This window comes from Aedes albopictus, unplaced genomic scaffold (assembly GCF_035046485.1).
Source record: "Aedes albopictus strain Foshan unplaced genomic scaffold, AalbF5 HiC_scaffold_114, whole genome shotgun sequence".
Classification (NCBI taxonomy): Eukaryota; Metazoa; Arthropoda; class Insecta; order Diptera; family Culicidae; genus Aedes; species Aedes albopictus.
Window position 1 is genome coordinate 25,538 of NW_026916526.1, and position 19,293 is coordinate 44,830.

The following is a 19,293-nucleotide window of genomic DNA, read 5'->3' on the forward strand; positions in this document are numbered from 1 at the left end:
TTTCAACTAGGGACGGTTTGGTGAAACTGTTATTTCGTTAAAAATTTATTTTATTCGTCAAATATTTTCTATAGTGAAATTCCTTTGAACCACTAAAATACAAAAACTCCTCAAAGTGCATATTTTTTACGATTCAGTATCCATGCTACCCGTCGGATGATAGCTCAGTGTGTCTTCTTTCGACTAGGGACGGTTTGGTGAAACTGTTATTTCGTTAAAAATTTATTTTATTCGTCAAATATTTTCTATAGTGAAATTCCTTGAAACTCCCAAAATACAAAAATTCCTCAAAGTGCATATTTTTTACGATTCAGTATCCATGCTACCCGTCGGATGATAGCTCAGTGTGTCTTCTTTCAACTAGGGACGGTTTGGTGAAACTGTTATTTCGTTAAAAATTTATTTTATTCGTCAAATATTTTCTATAGTGAAATTCCTTTGAACCACTAAAATACAAAAACTCATCAAAGTGCATATTTTTTACGATTCAGTATCCATGCTACCCGTCAGATGATAGCTCAGTGTGTCTTCTTTCAACTAGGGACGGTTTGGTGAAACTGTTATTTCGTTAAAAAATTATTTTATTCGTCAAATATTTTCTATAGTGAAATTCCTTGAAACTCCCAAAATACAAAAATTCCTCAAAGTGCATATTTTTTACGATTCAGTATCCATGCTACCCGTCGGATGATAGCTCAGTGTGTCTTCTTTCAACTAGGGACGGTTTGGTGAAACTGTTATTTCGTTAAAAATTTATTTTATTCGTCAAATATTTTCTATAGTGAAATTCCTTTGAACCACTAAAATACAAAAACTCCTCAAAGTGCATATTTTTTACGATTCAGTATCCATGCTACCCGTCGGATGATAGCTCAGTGTGTCTTCTTTCGACTAGGGACGGTTTGGTGAAACTGTTATTTCGTTAAAAATTTATTTTATTCGTCAAATATTTTCTATGGTGAAATTCCTTGAAACTCCCAAAATGCAAAAAGTCCTGAAAGTGCATATTTTTTACGTTTCAGTATCCATGCTACCCGTCGGATGATAGCTCAGTGTGTCTTCTTTCAACTAGGGACGGTTTGGTGAAACTGTTATTTCGTTAAAAATTTATTTTATTCGTCAAATATTTTCTATAGTGAAATTCCTTTGAACCACTAAAATACAAAAACTCATCAAAGTGCATATTTTTTACGATTCAGTATCCATGCTACCCGTCGGATGATAGCTCAGAGTGTCTTCTATCAACTAAGGACGATTTGGTGAAACTGTTATTTCGTTAAAAATTTATTTTATTCGTCAAATAATTTCTATAGTGAAACTCCTTTGAACCACTAAAATACAAAAACTCCTCAAAGTGCATATTTTTTACGATTCAGTATCCATGCTTCCCGTCGGATGATAGCTCAGAGTGACTTCTATCAACTAGGGACGGTTTGGTGAAACTGTTATTTCGTTAAAAATTTATTTTATTCGTCAAATATTTTCTATAGTGAAATTCCTTTGAACCACTAAAATACAAAAACTCCTCAAAGTGCATATTTTTTACGATTCAGTATCCATGCTACCCGTCGGATGATAGCTCAGTGTGTCTTCTTTCGACTAGGGACGGTTTGGTGAAACTGTTATTTCGTTAAAAATTTATTTTATTCGTCAAATATTTTCTATAGTGAAATTCCTTGAAACTCCCAAAATACAAAAATTCCTCAAAGTGCATATTTTTTACGATTCAGTATCCATGCTACCCGTCAGATGATAGCTCAGTGTGTCTTCTTTCAACTAGGGACGGTTTGGTGAAACTGTTATTTCGTTAAAAATTTATTTTATTCGTCAAATATTTTCTATAGTGAAATTCCTTGAAACTCCCAAAATACAAAAATTCCTCAAAGTGCATATTTTTTACGATTCAGTATCCATGCTACCCGTCGGATGATAGCTCAGTGTGTTTTCTTTCAACTAGGGACGGTTTGGTGAAACTGTTATTTCGTTAAAAATTTATTTTATTCGTCAAATATTTTCTATAGTGAAATTCCTTTGAATCACTAAAATACAAAAACTCCTCAAAGTGCATATTTTTACGATTCAGTATCCATGCTACCCGTCGGATGATAGCTCAGAGTGTCTTCTATCAACTAAGGACGGTTTGGTGAAACTGTTATTTCGTTAAAAATTTATTTTATTCGTCAAATAATTTCTATAGTGAAACTCCTTTGAACCACTAAAATACAAAAACTCATCAAAGTGCATATTTTTTACGATTCAGTATCCATGCTACCCGTCAGATGATAGCTCAGTGTGTCTTCTTTCAACTAGGGACGGTTTGGTGAAACTGTTATTTCGTTAAAAAAATATTTTATTCGTCAAATATTTTCTATAGTGAAATTCCTTGAAACTCCCAAAATACAAAAATTCCTCAAAGTGCATGTTTTTTGCGATTCAGTATCCATGCTACCCGTCGGATGATAGCTCAGTGTGTCTTCTTTCAACTAGGGACGGTTTGGTGAAACTGTTATTTCGTTAAAAATTTATTTTATTCGTCAAATATTTTCTATAGTGAAATTCCTTTGAACCACTAAAATACAAAAACTCCTCAAAGTGCATATTTTTTACGATTCAGTATCCATGCTACCCGTCGGATGATAGCTCAGTGTGTCTTCTTTCGACTAGGGACGGTTTGGTGAAACTGTTATTTCGTTAAAAATTTATTTTATTCGTCAAATATTTTCTATAGTGAAATTCCTTTGAACCACTAAAATACAAAAACTCCTCAAAGTGCATATTTTTTACGATTCAGTATCCATGCTACCCGTCGGATGATAGCTCAGTGTGTCTTCTTTCGACTAGGGACGGTTTGGTGAAACTGTTATTTCGTTAAAAATTTATTTTATTCGTCAAATATTTTCTATAGTGAAATTCCTTGAAACTCCCAAAATACAAAAAATCCTCAAAGTGCATATTTTTTACGATTCAGTATCCATGCTACCCGTCGGATGATAGCTCAGTGTGTCTTCTTTCAACTAGGGACGGTTTGGTGAAACTGTTATTTCGTTAAAAATTTATTTTATTCGTCAAATATTTTCTATAGTGAAATTCCTTTGAACCACTAAAATACAAAAACTCATCAAAGTGCATATTTTTTACGATTCAGTATCCATGCTACCCGTCGGATGATAGCTCAGTGTGTCTTCTTTCGACTAGGGACGGTTTGGTGAAACTGTTATTTCGTTAAAAATTTATTTTATTCGTCAAATATTTTCTATAGTGAAATTCCTTGAAACTCCCAAAATACAAAAATTCCTCAAAGTGCATATTTTTTACGATTCAGTATCCATGCTACCCGTCGGATGATAGCTCAGTGTGTCTTCTTTCAACTAGGGACGGTTTGGTGAAACTGTTATTTCGTTAAAAATTTATTTTATTCGTCAAATATTTTCTATAGTGAAATTCCTTTGAACCACTAAAATACAAAAACTCCTCAAAGTGCATATTTTTACGATTCAGTATCCATGCTACCCGTCGGATGATAGCTCAGAGTGTCTTCTATCAACTAAGGACGGTTTGGTGAAACTGTTATTTCGTTAAAAATTTATTTTATTCGTCAAATAATTTCTATAGTGAAACTCCTTTGAACCACTAAAATACAAAAACTCCTCAAAGTGCATATTTTTTACGATTCAGTATCCATGCTACCCGTCGGATGATAGCTCAGTGTGTCTTCTTTCGACTAGGGACGGTTTGGTGAAACTGTTATTTCGTTAAAAATTTATTTTATTCGTCAAATATTTTCTATAGTGAAATTCCTTGAAACTCCCAAAATACAAAAATTCCTCAAAGTGCATATTTTTTACGATTCAGTATCCATGCTACCCGTCGGATGATAGCTCAGTGTGTCTTCTTTCAACTAGGGACGGTTTGGTGAAACTGTTATTTCGTTAAAAATTTATTTTATTCGTCAAATATTTTCTATAGTGAAATTCCTTTGAACCACTAAAATACAAAAACTCATCAAAGTGCATATTTTTTACGATTCAGTATCCATGCTACCCGTCAGATGATAGCTCAGTGTGTCTTCTTTCAACTAGGGACGGTTTGGTGAAACTGTTATTTCGTTAAAAAATTATTTTATTCGTCAAATATTTTCTATAGTGAAATTCCTTGAAACTCCCAAAATACAAAAATTCCTCAAAGTGCATATTTTTTACGATTCAGTATCCATGCTACCCGTCGGATGATAGCTCAGTGTGTCTTCTTTCAACTAGGGACGGTTTGGTGAAACTGTTATTTCGTTAAAAATTTATTTTATTCGTCAAATATTTTCTATAGTGAAATTCCTTTGAACCACTAAAATACAAAAACTCCTCAAAGTGCATATTTTTTACGATTCAGTATCCATGCTACCCGTCGGATGATAGCTCAGTGTGTCTTCTTTCGACTAGGGACGGTTTGGTGAAACTGTTATTTCGTTAAAAATTTATTTTATTCGTCAAATATTTTCTATGGTGAAATTCCTTGAAACTCCCAAAATGCAAAAAGTCCTGAAAGTGCATATTTTTTACGTTTCAGTATCCATGCTACCCGTCGGATGATAGCTCAGTGTGTCTTCTTTCAACTAGGGACGGTTTGGTGAAACTGTTATTTCGTTAAAAATTTATTTTATTCGTCAAATATTTTCTATAGTGAAATTCCTTTGAACCACTAAAATACAAAAACTCATCAAAGTGCATATTTTTTACGATTCAGTATCCATGCTACCCGTCGGATGATAGCTCAGAGTGTCTTCTATCAACTAAGGACGATTTGGTGAAACTGTTATTTCGTTAAAAATTTATTTTATTCGTCAAATAATTTCTATAGTGAAACTCCTTTGAACCACTAAAATACAAAAACTCCTCAAAGTGCATATTTTTTACGATTCAGTATCCATGCTTCCCGTCGGATGATAGCTCAGAGTGACTTCTATCAACTAGGGACGGTTTGGTGAAACTGTTATTTCGTTAAAAATTTATTTTATTCGTCAAATATTTTCTATAGTGAAATTCCTTTGAACCACTAAAATACAAAAACTCCTCAAAGTGCATATTTTTTACGATTCAGTATCCATGCTACCCGTCGGATGATAGCTCAGTGTGTCTTCTTTCGACTAGGGACGGTTTGGTGAAACTGTTATTTCGTTAAAAATTTATTTTATTCGTCAAATATTTTCTATAGTGAAATTCCTTGAAACTCCCAAAATACAAAAATTCCTCAAAGTGCATATTTTTTACGATTCAGTATCCATGCTACCCGTCAGATGATAGCTCAGTGTGTCTTCTTTCAACTAGGGACGGTTTGGTGAAACTGTTATTTCGTTAAAAATTTATTTTATTCGTCAAATATTTTCTATAGTGAAATTCCTTGAAACTCCCAAAATACAAAAATTCCTCAAAGTGCATATTTTTTACGATTCAGTATCCATGCTACCCGTCGGATGATAGCTCAGTGTGTTTTCTTTCAACTAGGGACGGTTTGGTGAAACTGTTATTTCGTTAAAAATTTATTTTATTCGTCAAATATTTTCTATAGTGAAATTCCTTTGAATCACTAAAATACAAAAACTCCTCAAAGTGCATATTTTTACGATTCAGTATCCATGCTACCCGTCGGATGATAGCTCAGAGTGTCTTCTATCAACTAAGGACGGTTTGGTGAAACTGTTATTTCGTTAAAAATTTATTTTATTCGTCAAATAATTTCTATAGTGAAACTCCTTTGAACCACTAAAATACAAAAACTCCTCAAAGTGCATATTTTTTACGATTCAGTATCCATGCTACCCGTCGGATGATAGCTCAGTGTGTCTTCTTTCGACTAGGGACGGTTTGGTGAAACTGTTATTTCGTTAAAAATTTATTTTATTCGTCAAATATTTTCTATAGTGAAATTCCTTGAAACTCCCAAAATACAAAAATTCCTCAAAGTGCATATTTTTTACGATTCAGTATCCATGCTACCCGTCGGATGATAGCTCAGTGTGTCTTCTTTCAACTAGGGACGGTTTGGTGAAACTGTTATTTCGTTAAAAATTTATTTTATTCGTCAAATATTTTCTATAGTGAAATTCCTTTGAACCACTAAAATACAAAAACTCATCAAAGTGCATATTTTTTACGATTCAGTATCCATGCTACCCGTCAGATGATAGCTCAGTGTGTCTTCTTTCAACTAGGGACGGTTTGGTGAAACTGTTATTTCGTTAAAAAAATATTTTATTCGTCAAATATTTTCTATAGTGAAATTCCTTGAAACTCCCAAAATACAAAAATTCCTCAAAGTGCATATTTTTTACGATTCAGTATCCATGCTACCCGTCGGATGATAGCTCAGTGTGTCTTCTTTCAACTAGGGACGGTTTGGTGAAACTGTTATTTCGTTAAAAATTTATTTTATTCGTCAAATATTTTCTATAGTGAAATTCCTTTGAACCACTAAAATACAAAAACTCATCAAAGTGCATATTTTTTACGATTCAGTATCCATGCTACCCGTCGGATGATAGCTCAGTGTGTCTTCTTTCGACTAGGGACGGTTTGGTGAAACTGTTATTTCGTTAAAAATTTATTTTATTCGTCAAATATTTTCTATAGTGAAATTCCTTGAAACTCCCAAAATACAAAAATTCCTCAAAGTGCATATTTTTTACGATTCAGTATCCATGCTACCCGTCAGATGATAGCTCAGTGTGTCTTCTTTCAACTAGGGACGGTTTGGTGAAACTGTTATTTCGTTAAAAATTTATTTTATTCGTCAAATATTTTCTATAGTGAAATTCCTTGAAACTCCCAAAATACAAAAATTCCTCAAAGTGCATATTTTTTACGATTCAGTATCCATGCTACCCGTCGGATGATAGCTCAGTGTGTCTTCTTTCAACTAGGGACGGTTTGGTGAAACTGTTATTTCGTTAAAAATTTATTTTATTCGTCAAATATTTTCTATAGTGAAATTCCTTTGAACCACTAAAATACAAAAACTCCTCAAAGTGCATATTTTTTACGATTCAGTATCCATGCTACCCGTCGGATGATAGCTCAGTGTGTCTTCTTTCGACTAGGGACGGTTTGGTGAAACTGTTATTTCGTTAAAAATTTATTTTATTCGTCAAATATTTTCTATAGTGAAATTCCTTGAAACTCCCAAAATACAAAAATTCCTCAAAGTGCATATTTTTTACGATTCAGTATCCATGCTACCCGTCAGATGATAGCTCAGTGTGTCTTCTTTCAACTAGGGACGGTTTGGTGAAACTGTTATTTCGTTAAAAATTTATTTTATTCGTCAAATATTTTCTATAGTGAAATTCCTTGAAACTCCCAAAATACAAAAATTCCTCAAAGTGCATATTTTTTACGATTCAGTATCCATGCTACCCGTCGGATGATAGCTCAGTGTGTCTTCTTTCAACTAGGGACGGTTTGGTGAAACTGTTATTTCGTTAAAAATTTATTTTATTCGTCAAATATTTTCTATAGTGAAATTCCTTTGAACCACTAAAATACAAAAACTCATCAAAGTGCATATTTTTTACGATTCAGTATCCATGCTACCCGTCAGATGATAGCTCAGTGTGTCTTCTTTCAACTAGGGACGGTTTGGTGAAACTGTTATTTCGTTAAAAAAATATTTTTTTCGTCAAATATTTTCTATAGTGAAATTCCTTGAAACTCCCAAAATACAAAAATTCCTCAAAGTGCATATTTTTTACGATTCAGTATCCATGCTACCCGTCGGATGATAGCTCAGTGTGTCTTCTTTCAACTAGGGACGGTTTGGTGAAACTGTTATTTCGTTAAAAATTTATTTTATTCGTCAAATATTTTCTATAGTGAAATTCCTTTGAACCACTAAAATACAAAAACTCCTCAAAGTGCATATTTTTTACGATTCAGTATCCATGCTACCCGTCGGATGATAGCTCAGTGTGTCTTCTTTCGACTAGGGACGGTTTGGTGAAACTGTTATTTCGTTAAAAATTTATTTTATTCGTCAAATATTTTCTATAGTGAAATTCCTTGAAACTCCCAAAATACAAAAATTCCTCAAAGTGCATATTTTTTACGATTCAGTATCCATGCTACCCGTCAGATGATAGCTCAGTGTGTCTTCTTTCAACTAGGGACGGTTTGGTGAAACTGTTATTTCGTTAAAAATTTATTTTATTCGTCAAATATTTTCTATAGTGAAATTCCTTGAAACTCCCAAAATACAAAAATTCCTCAAAGTGCATATTTTTTACGATTCAGTATCCATGCTACCCGTCGGATGATACCTCAGTGTGTCTTCTTTCAACTAGGGACGGTTTGGTGAAACTGTTATTTCGTTAAAAATTTATTTTATTCGTCAAATATTTTCTATAGTGAAATTCCTTTGAACCACTAAAATACAAAAACTCATCAAAGTGCATATTTTTTACGATTCAGTATCCATGCTACCCGTCAGATGATAGCTCAGTGTGTCTTCTTTCAACTAGGGACGGTTTGGTGAAACTGTTATTTCGTTAAAAAAATATTTTATTCGTCAAATATTTTCTATAGTGAAATTCCTTGAAACTCCCAAAATACAAAAATTCCTCAAAGTGCATATTTTTTACGATTCAGTATCCATGCTACCCGTCGGATGATAGCTCAGTGTGTCTTCTTTCAACTAGGGACGGTTTGGTGAAACTGTTATTTCGTTAAAAATTTATTTTATTCGTCAAATATTTTCTATAGTGAAATTCCTTTGAACCACTAAAATACAAAAACTCCTCAAAGTGCATATTTTTTACGATTCAGTATCCATGCTACCCGTCGGATGATAGCTCAGTGTGTCTTCTTTCGACTAGGGACGGTTTGGTGAAACTGTTATTTCGTTAAAAATTTATTTTATTCGTCAAATATTTTCTATAGTGAAATTCCTTGAAACTCCCAAAATACAAAAATTCCTCAAAGTGCATATTTTTTACGATTCAGTATCCATGCTACCCGTCAGATGATAGCTCAGTGTGTCTTCTTTCAACTAGGGACGGTTTGGTGAAACTGTTATTTCGTTAAAAATTTATTTTATTCGTCAAATATTTTCTATAGTGAAATTCCTTGAAACTCCCAAAATACAAAAATTCCTCAAAGTGCATATTTTTTACGATTCAGTATCCATGCTACCCGTCAGATGATAGCTCAGTGTGTCTTCTTTCAACTAGGGACGGTTTGGTGAAACTGTTATTTCGTTAAAAATTTATTTTATTCGTCAAATATTTTCTATAGTGAAATTCCTTGAAACTCCCAAAATACAAAAATTCCTCAAAGTGCATATTTTTTACGATTCAGTATCCATGCTACCCGTCAGATGATAGCTCAGTGTGTCTTCTTTCAACTAGGGACGGTTTGGTGAAACTGTTATTTCGTTAAAAATTTATTTTATTCGTCAAATATTTTCTATAGTGAAATTCCTTGAAACTCCCAAAATACAAAAATTCCTCAAAGTGCATATTTTTTACGATTCAGTATCCATGCTACCCGTCGGATGATAGCTCAGTGTGTCTTCTTTCAACTAGGGACGGTTTGGTGAAACTGTTATTTCGTTAAAAATTTATTTTATTCGTCAAATATTTTCTATAGTGAAATTCCTTTGAACCACTAAAATACAAAAACTCATCAAAGTGCATATTTTTTACGATTCAGTATCCATGCTACCCGTCAGATGATAGCTCAGTGTGTCTTCTTTCAACTAGGGACGGTTTGGTGAAACTGTTATTTCGTTAAAAAAATATTTTTTTCGTCAAATATTTTCTATAGTGAAATTCCTTGAAACTCCCAAAATACAAAAATTCCTCAAAGTGCATATTTTTTACGATTCAGTATCCATGCTACCCGTCGGATGATAGCTCAGTGTGTCTTCTTTCAACTAGGGACGGTTTGGTGAAACTGTTATTTCGTTAAAAATTTATTTTATTCGTCAAATATTTTCTATAGTGAAATTCCTTTGAACCACTAAAATACAAAAACTCCTCAAAGTGCATATTTTTTACGATTCAGTATCCATGCTACCCGTCGGATGATAGCTCAGTGTGTCTTCTTTCGACTAGGGACGGTTTGGTGAAACTGTTATTTCGTTAAAAATTTATTTTATTCGTCAAATATTTTCTATAGTGAAATTCCTTGAAACTCCCAAAATACAAAAATTCCTCAAAGTGCATATTTTTTACGATTCAGTATCCATGCTACCCGTCAGATGATAGCTCAGTGTGTCTTCTTTCAACTAGGGACGGTTTGGTGAAACTGTTATTTCGTTAAAAATTTATTTTATTCGTCAAATATTTTCTATAGTGAAATTCCTTGAAACTCCCAAAATACAAAAATTCCTCAAAGTGCATATTTTTTACGATTCAGTATCCATGCTACCCGTCGGATGATAGCTCAGTGTGTCTTCTTTCAACTAGGGACGGTTTGGTGAAACTGTTATTTTGTTAAAAATTTATTTTATTCGTCACGCCATACACCTTTTTTGGCCTGCCTTAATCATAAATATTCTTTTTTTTATTCGCTAGCCTGGAGGCACAAAAATATATTGCATGCAATTTTAGTGCTTGGTTGTCATCAGTTTTTACGTAATTTATGAAGGCTGTTCATGAAATATTTCATGCCATCATCAAAGGTTGTCGTTCACGTATTCTTATGTAGATGGCGCGCTGGTCGGTCAAATAATTTTTTTAGTGCCTCGGATTTTAGTGCCTGACTTGACTCTAACGAGATAAGCACCGCCGCGATTGCTTTTTTTTTTTGCGTATTTTTGTTGTGATCGTTATCAGCACCAGCTGATAGTGACGGCTTCGCACGAAGTGCAAACCACTGAAAAATATATGGAAGAAGGGGTTGCTTTGGATTAACATACTTGGCAGCACTGCCGGTAAATAGTGCCATTTACACTTATCAATAAATTGATTCAACCAAGAGGTTCAATCCTTCCTTCAACTTCATCAAGAAACACAAATTGATAGAAATATTGCTAAATGTATTGCTTGCATTTTTATTGCGAAGAAGATGGATGATAATGTTGAAACTTGATATAAATACTGATCAACCTGCAAAAGCGAGGATTGAGGTTGGTGTTTATATCTTCAATAATTTCCCCTCCGAAAGATTGATCCAACCATCGCTATCATCCAGTTTGACCAAACCATCAAGATCATCCAAGTCCGTCAAACTTTCCCCTTGAGTTGTTTTATTCGATCAATCCAGCAGGGTAAAAGAGTCAGCAGATTGAGCGAAGACCATTCCATCAGTGAGGAAGAGATAGCAATTCACCAACATTCAGCGCGTGGTTCACGGCGTTCATGGTGGCCAGCTCAATTGAATTTTATGGAATGCTTTGAAAGCAAATTTTTAGAAATAAAGTGTCACGTTTTTGCATTGTAAATAAAATAAAGACTTGATCATTAGAAAAGTGCAAATTTCGATATTTCACTTGCTTATTCAATTCCATTAATGATTATGAAAAAAATAATGTTTTGATAATTTTGATTATTTACCACGCCATATTCGATTTTTTTGTAAGCATTCATAAACTCTTATTTCTCTCGGATAAGTATGATGAATTGGTAAATAGTGGATCTATTTACTAATTCATCATGCTATTTTTCCTAATGTCTTGAGAAGGGTAATGTTTTTTTTAATTTCTAACACAAGTTATGAACTTCTACCGGTGAACCAAAATATTTCATACAAAATGGAGCTTAAACAATAAGTATTAACAGTTAGGTTCGAACTTCAACATGTAAATTTGGAAATCACTCTAAGGGGCTTTTCCCTATTACAAAATTTAAAGTTAAAAATAAATAAATAAATAAATAGTAGTAGGTTCTTTAGGTTAGAACAAAGCTGTCGAAAATATAGCGATAGATAGAGTTTTCTAGCATTTTATACTAAAGGTACTAGAAAATCGCATATGCGTTAGTGGAAATTAAAGATGTGATATAAAACATGATGAACCAATGTTAAATATTAAACATTATTCCTAAATAATCTAATGAAAATTTACGATGCGCAACATGTGCTTGAAAATGTTTATTTGGCAGCGCTTTCTTGTTTCCTTTATTCCACCATTCCATCAATTCTGGAGCTCGATTTGAATAGGTCGTATGTGCATTTGTCGATTAAAAATTCGATCAGTTGGATTCGCTTATAATAGCGAAAACCGTTGAAATTGAGCAAAGTTGATACAAACAGCAGAATCCTCACAAAACAGGTTTTCTGTTCCATCATTGAAAGTTTGCAAAATATCTGCCATATTGCTACAATGACTAAAATAAACTGATCGAATTTTATATCGACAAAAGCACATACGACCTATTCAAATCGAGCTCCAGAATTATTTCTTTCTTAAGGATTATTGATGAAATCACGAGGATCAAACCAAGTATCAATCCAATATCTTCGACATTACCCCTTTCACGAGAGATAGATCAAGCCTAGGCTCGAGCAGAGAGAAAATCTCCCGGCAGTATGAGAGAAGTTAATGCATAAAGAGAAAAAAAAACAAGTGTCCGTGCATGCTTATCATATGTGCACACAGCTAGCAAAGCAAAGCCTTTTATTGAATCAATGCGTCGTCGGTGGGTGTGCGGTTGATTTTCAGTCCTACCGAACCCAATGCCAATAATGCGGAAGATAATGTATACAATGCATTTCTGTCACATTTTTATTTATGTTTTTAATGAATTTTCTATTCACATTAATTCTTCTTCTAAGCTTTACCATTTTTACATAATCAAACATTTTATATATTTTTTTATTACGAAAAGTTTTTGGACAGCCCATGTAATGGGACTCGAAACACCTTCAGTGCCGTCTTGCTGAATTACCTTTATATTTCGACATTACACAAAATTACTACTGAAGGGTGTTATTTGTCAGAAGGGGGTATTTCTAATTTATAGGCAACGCAGCTAAGTATGTTACCACCATAATGTGCAAATTATTAATTAACTGGTGTTAGAGACCGCCAGTGCACCAGTAATTTTTAGCAAGTAATTTTAGTTCGGTGGGACACCAACCGAGTTTTAAGATTACACAAAAAATGTTGTGAACTGTTTATTATCACTAATGCATTGTAATCGTTGGGTTCATTACATTTACCTCTGCATAAATTACTTTACATAAACTTTGCATAAATTTACTACATTACTTCTGCATAAATTGTTTTTTTTTGTTCGATGATTTATTACATCTGAATTCAGTTTTTTTTGTATAATATATTTCAATAGCTGTTTATTTAAATTTAAAAAAAAATACGGCAACACGGCAGAATGCTCTGCAATGATGACGCTCTCGTTCACGCGCTGCTGCATTGAAAGAATGATAGGTTGATCTGGAGGGGAAATATTGAACCAATCACCCGCATAAATCCAAACCACACTAAAACATCATCCAATATGGTTTATGGTTAATGTGTAACCATAATCAATAAGGTACTTGCGACCATAAGTCAACCATCACTGGATAAAGTTTCAACCGTAATGATTAATGTTTTTGAAGACTCGACCATATGAGCAACGGGTCGTTAAGAATGTTTACCGTTTCAAAATCACATTTTTGCCATACAAATTTTGGACGTCAACCGTATTATAAACATAGCCGCTATGGTTGAAAATCGTACTGCTGGAGAATTGGAGCTATGGTAGGAGTACAGTAAAGCATTAAACGAGAAAAATTGCTGGTATGGTTGCTTCAAGGATTGCTTTTTTTTCATCACAAATTAAAGAAAAAATAAAATTCAATTCAATTTTTGAATAATTTTGATGTGATTTATTACAGCTAAAACTGGGGAACTTCCTAGACAATTTCAGATACCTATATATTCTGTTCAGACTAATTTTGAATTCACGGTCTGGATTCCGGCAACAGCATCTCATCAACTTCCAAGACGAAATACTAGCAGCTTTGCGGATGATTCTTTAGATAAAAGGACACCGTAAGCAGATAACAAAATTCTTCTGGGTCTTGCCGGAACCTCGTCCACCGTCGAAAATACGAATGAGACGTAACACTGCTGGCACCAACACTTTCTCCGAAAATTTCCGTGTGGATTCGGCAGCGGCACCAGCAATCCTCCTGCTAAAATCCAACGTCGGAAATACGAATAAGACGTAACATTGGTGCACCGACACTTCCTCTGGAATGTTCCTCCTGTGGACATTGTTGGCTATCCGTTCCTTCTTCAAGCTACACATTTTCCCGGCCATGAAGACACGAGCGAAACCAACCAACTCGGCACTGTTACGAATCTACATATGGAATAAACAAACACAAAAATGCATTATTTTTTCAACATAATCGACATTTCCGCACTTTCCAGCTTACCGCTGATGTAATATTAAAAGCTGCAAGTGAAGAGACGGACACGAACAACTGATTTGATGAGTTTTAAAACCTAGTTAATAATGTTTTTCTGCGTTTGCGACGAGTTCAAAGATGGCTGTCAATTCTCCATGCAACAATCCAGCTGGGATGGTGAACCACAGCAGATACGGTTCCACTATGTTTTCATATGGTAGGTGTAAATAAGTTGAAATTGCAACCATATCAGACATTTTTTGGACAGTTATGGTTACTGTAACAGTACTGTTAGACTTTCAGGTATGGTTTTACCATACTCAGACGAATGTAAATGAACAATAATCAAAATAGGTAACCATTCCCACTACGTTCATGAAATTGTTCGTACAGTTTATATAATGGTAAATATCTATGCGGGCAATTGATCCATGGAATAATTTGACCCATGGTTTGAACAATCTTCGAGAGGATTGATGTAACAATTTCGAAGGTGGGGAAATATTGTAGAGAAAATTGAAGAAAAATGCGCTATAGAGGGGAAATATTGCTGTGTGGTTGATCAAACGGAAGATAGGGGAAAAGTTGAATGATTGATGTCAATCTATTTTTGAACAATATTATACCACAGACAAACAGACGTAACACCTTGAACGATTTTCATGGAAATCCACCGCCCAGTTCACACTACCATCACCTGGTGGAAAAGTTGCACGAATCACTGTGTTGTGCAATATCGTCAACAGAAGGCACTAGTGTGAAACGTCAAACGCATAGAAAAACGATGAGCGCGCCTCTGGTTGTGAAAGCCACAACTATGAAAATTCAAAATGATCGTTAAAAGCGTGGTCGAGTAAAAAACCGCAAGTGTTACGTCTGTTTGTCTGTGATTATACATTCAATGCATCCATAAAACGGCCAACTATTGATCAATAGGGCACTGCATTGTTTTGATTTTGTATGGGATTTTGACGTTTCTTGGCCTTGTTGTTTACAAATTTTCTGTAAGAGTGAAAGAGAAGGAGAGAATTTCATGCAGTCCCCTATATATTATGCCTCTCAAGAAAAATCAGAATATGGCGACTATCTGCCTCTGGCTTCTGATATTAGCGCGACAGTCACTAATCATAACAGCGTCACCAGATCTAAAAGTATATTATTCCACTATATGGGGTTTGACAGCAAGGACACTCATTCCACTGAGCTACTCTTGCCGTTCGTCACAAATACATTCAAAAACATCTGTCACTTCGTGAAACCCTCGTGCTTTTGTTTTTGGCGGGAACACTTTTTCTTTTGTTTTGCCCTGCGACTGTCATGCGGCGGTATGCCTTGCGAGCGTACGACCGCCGCAGGACTCTAATACCCCAGACAGACATGTGATACGAGTGTGATTCCTGTACAACGGTACGCAGTGTCAAGAAAATTCTAACAAGACTGACTTGAACTGAGAGAATTTTCAGTATGGCACTCATTTCAAGCGCAATTGTACAGTGATTCTTGTATCACATGTGTGTCATAAGTATAATAAAAGATAAGCGCGACAATATGCACCGTGTGACTGGCGCTAATCGCGCACCAATTCCACATCTATTTCTGTCAAGCGTTCACTTTTGGCGCTCGGTTGTTTATTTTCGTTTTCACGTTATCTCTTGAGTTTCGATTTCTCGCAGCAGTTTATTTCCGCGATTTAAAGTAAAACTTGCCTAGATCATGGCTACGATTGACCTGGAGGATCCCGATTTGGCGTTGGCTCGTGAACTGCAAGAGCAATTCGATCGTGAAGCGGTGGAAGTCAGTTCCGGCGAAGAAGATGTCGCGATCAACGTTTCCGACGACTACCAGCTTGCGGTTGAACTCCAGCAGTGCTACAATCAAGAGGCGGTCGAACTATCGGATGATGACGACGATGTTTTGCTGGCCGTGGAAGAACCGGCAACATCCGCGAATGTGTCGATTGGAACATCATCGAAGCGTAGATCGGTGGTGGTTGATGGCGACGCGGATAACGAAGCTCGATCTACGCCGGAAGTAAAGTTCTTTCGCGCGGAACGTGTCGATTTGAACGCTTACGAGTACTTCATCGATGAACTGCAAACCTACGTGGATCCGGAGAACAATTTCGAGTGGAAATTCGTCGAGGTCATGCCGGATCTTAAGGCGATCTTCCAGCGGCTGGACGAGTTGCTGTTCCAGTCGCGTTTCAAAACAAAACGCTTCAATGTGATCTGGAGCCAAGGAATCGGTCGGGATTGTACGAATCGGAACTTCAACGACGCCGACGGGCGGTACACAATTGCACTGAATGAGACATTGCTCGCCCTTAGGCCGAGAATCGAAATCATCAGTATTCTGCTTGTGAGTATTTTGATGAGTTTTGCACAGTTGACTTTTATTAATAAATACATTTACTTTCAGCATGAAATGATTCACGCTTACCTCAAGTTGGAAGGCGTAAAGGAGTCGAACAATGGACATGGAGCAAACTTTCGTAAAATAATGGTTTTCCTGAATCGGATGCTGCAGACAACCATTTCGTTTAGTCACCGGTTGACGAACGCAAACACCCTCTGCCGAACACAGTGGTACCGTTGCACCGGAATCTGCCACAACTACAAACCATTTCACGGGCTGGTTCGGTCCGTTGAGGGCGATCCTGGTCTGCAGAACGAATGGTGGAAGGCTCACGCGGAAAATTGCGGCGGAACGTTCTACAAACTGCACGAAATGAGTCGAATCGTTGACGGAGAGGTATCCACTCGCTTTGCGGTCAATGTGAAGTATATGAGGCCAAAGCGGGAGAACATCCGTGGCCGGTTCAAGACGCGCCTACCGCCGAAGGAGTCGATTGACCTGACCAGCGATAAGCCGAAAGTTATTCCAACGTTGACGGAAACAATCTCTCTGGATGACGAAGGTTCCACCACGGAGGACACCAAGGTGGCAGATAAGTTCATTCAAAACTTCAACCGTTCGGTGGCGTTGACGCGAGACACCTACGACATGCAATGTCCCATCTGCCAGGAAAAGGTGAAGAGAAAGCTCTTTGGCGATCACATCGACGGCTGCAAGGGGATCGTTCAGCAGCTCAACTGGAAGCGACCCGGGGCGAAGATTGTTCAAGATGGCACGGCGGAGCACCGTGTGGGCCTGCACGTTCCCTATCAGCCCTCTGCCGAAGTGCGTAGAGCTGGAAGCAGCGATGGAAGGCCTCTTGGCTCTTCCTCCACCATTGGCGATTACCAGCGGATTAAGCGTCAGCGATTCTTTTAAATCTCATTAGTTGTACTTCATGGAGAATTTTGTACTGTTTTATTTTGTATTGATGTATTTTCTTGAAAATTACTGTTGAAGATAGCCTCTCATTCCATTGAAATATAAAATAATTAGTGCTCGGAATTATGCGTTTTTTCCTTAGGCCGTTACAAATATTTATTTCACTTTTTGTCCCACCACTCTTTTACTGGTCGAGGGGGGGGGATAAAAATAATAAAGCATTTAATTTGAAAAATATTAAAAACTCATCGGATTTGTTAAAGAATTTTCAGCAAGACCCGATATTTTGATAAATATTTTTTTGTCTGCCCCCTCAAAATGCAAATTCCAGCCAAAAATTTTTGAAGGGGGGGGAGACAAAAAGTCAAAATAAAATTTGTATCAGCCTTATTAGGATATTATATTTTTGACTAAATTTGCATACTTCCTTCGTCAATATTGCGTGTTTCAGTTGTACACTCAGAAGCTAAACAAGGGCATTCATCAAAACATTGCTACAACTACGCAAGATACCGTTACATACACGCATCTCGAACAGCTGATTGGCGGATTCATGCCGCCGGCCGCCCAGCATAAAACCCATTCATAAAAAGTGTAAACAAAACAGCTGTTCGATTACAAACAGCCCCCGTGCAAAACGACCGGCGTGCTGCCGGTTTTGTCGATCAAAGCAGCTGATTTTGTCGATGAAAACCGAACAGCTGACAGCAAAACATCGGAAAATCGATGCCGGTTACGGCACAACAAACCCTTCCGAAACGGTTCTACACTGAAACAAATTTTCCGAGGGCGCACACGTAAATGACGTTCCGTGACCTTCGGAAACGTTCGGATTTGAAGGTGCATGCACAGGAAAAAAAAATGAAAATGTTGCAAGAATTAAAGCAAGTCGAGCATCAAAATTGTAATAAAAAGAATGGATTAGACAAATCAAGCATAATTTTTCAAATCGACGTATCTAACTTTTTCACTGATCTGAGTAAATTCATGGTCAATGTTGACGACCATTTCACTAAAATAGTTTTTTATAAAAAGACTTTTCATAAGTTTTTTCGTGCTTAACATCACCAGGGATATAGCACGCACTAGGTAAGAAACAAAACCTACTCATTCCATATCATTTTCACAATGAATTCAGGCCAAACATATCTAAAGGTCCTATCCCAAGTAACCACAGTTCTGAAGCCTTATTGCATGCAGATATATGGTGTATTTAGTGCAATCATTACTTTACATGCAAACTTAAGGTTGATTTAAAGTGGAAGTGGGCAATTATAGAATCAAATTAGGATTATACTGGTATAATCTTGAAGCAGTCGCATAATTGCCCATTTCCACTTTAAATCAACTTTAAGTTTGCATGTAAAGTAATGATTGCTCTAAGTACACCGTATATCTGCATGCAATAAGGCTTCAGCACCGTGGTTACTTGGGATCTGCAGAAGAGAGGCTCTCTTAGGTTTCCCTCTCTTCCTTTAATATCTCAGCTGTTTATTTGTATTATGATTGTCTCCTTGCATTGAATGACGGTCAAAACAATCGTCCTTTGATTTGTACTGCAAAAATAGTTGAAAAGTGTACCATTACATTGCAATAATTGAAAGAGAAAGTGAACAAAGAGAGCCTCTGTTCTGCAGATAGGACCTATTGAAATGTTTGGCCTGAATTATGACAA

General features: G+C 36.0%; 1 protein-coding gene across 1 annotated transcript; it reads left to right on the plus strand.

Annotated features, from left to right (window-relative positions):
* Positions 1 to 15,931: 15,931 nt before the first annotated feature.
* On the plus strand, positions 15,932 to 17,732 carry LOC109421792 (uncharacterized). The gene is made up of 2 exons (XM_062843226.1): positions 15,932 to 16,700; positions 16,761 to 17,732. The coding sequence occupies exons 1-2, from the start codon at positions 16,056 to 16,058 to the stop codon at positions 17,613 to 17,615; spliced, it is 1,500 nt and encodes a 499-aa protein (XP_062699210.1). The 5' UTR covers positions 15,932 to 16,055; the 3' UTR covers positions 17,616 to 17,732.
* The last annotated feature ends 1,561 nt before the right edge of the window (positions 17,733 to 19,293 follow it).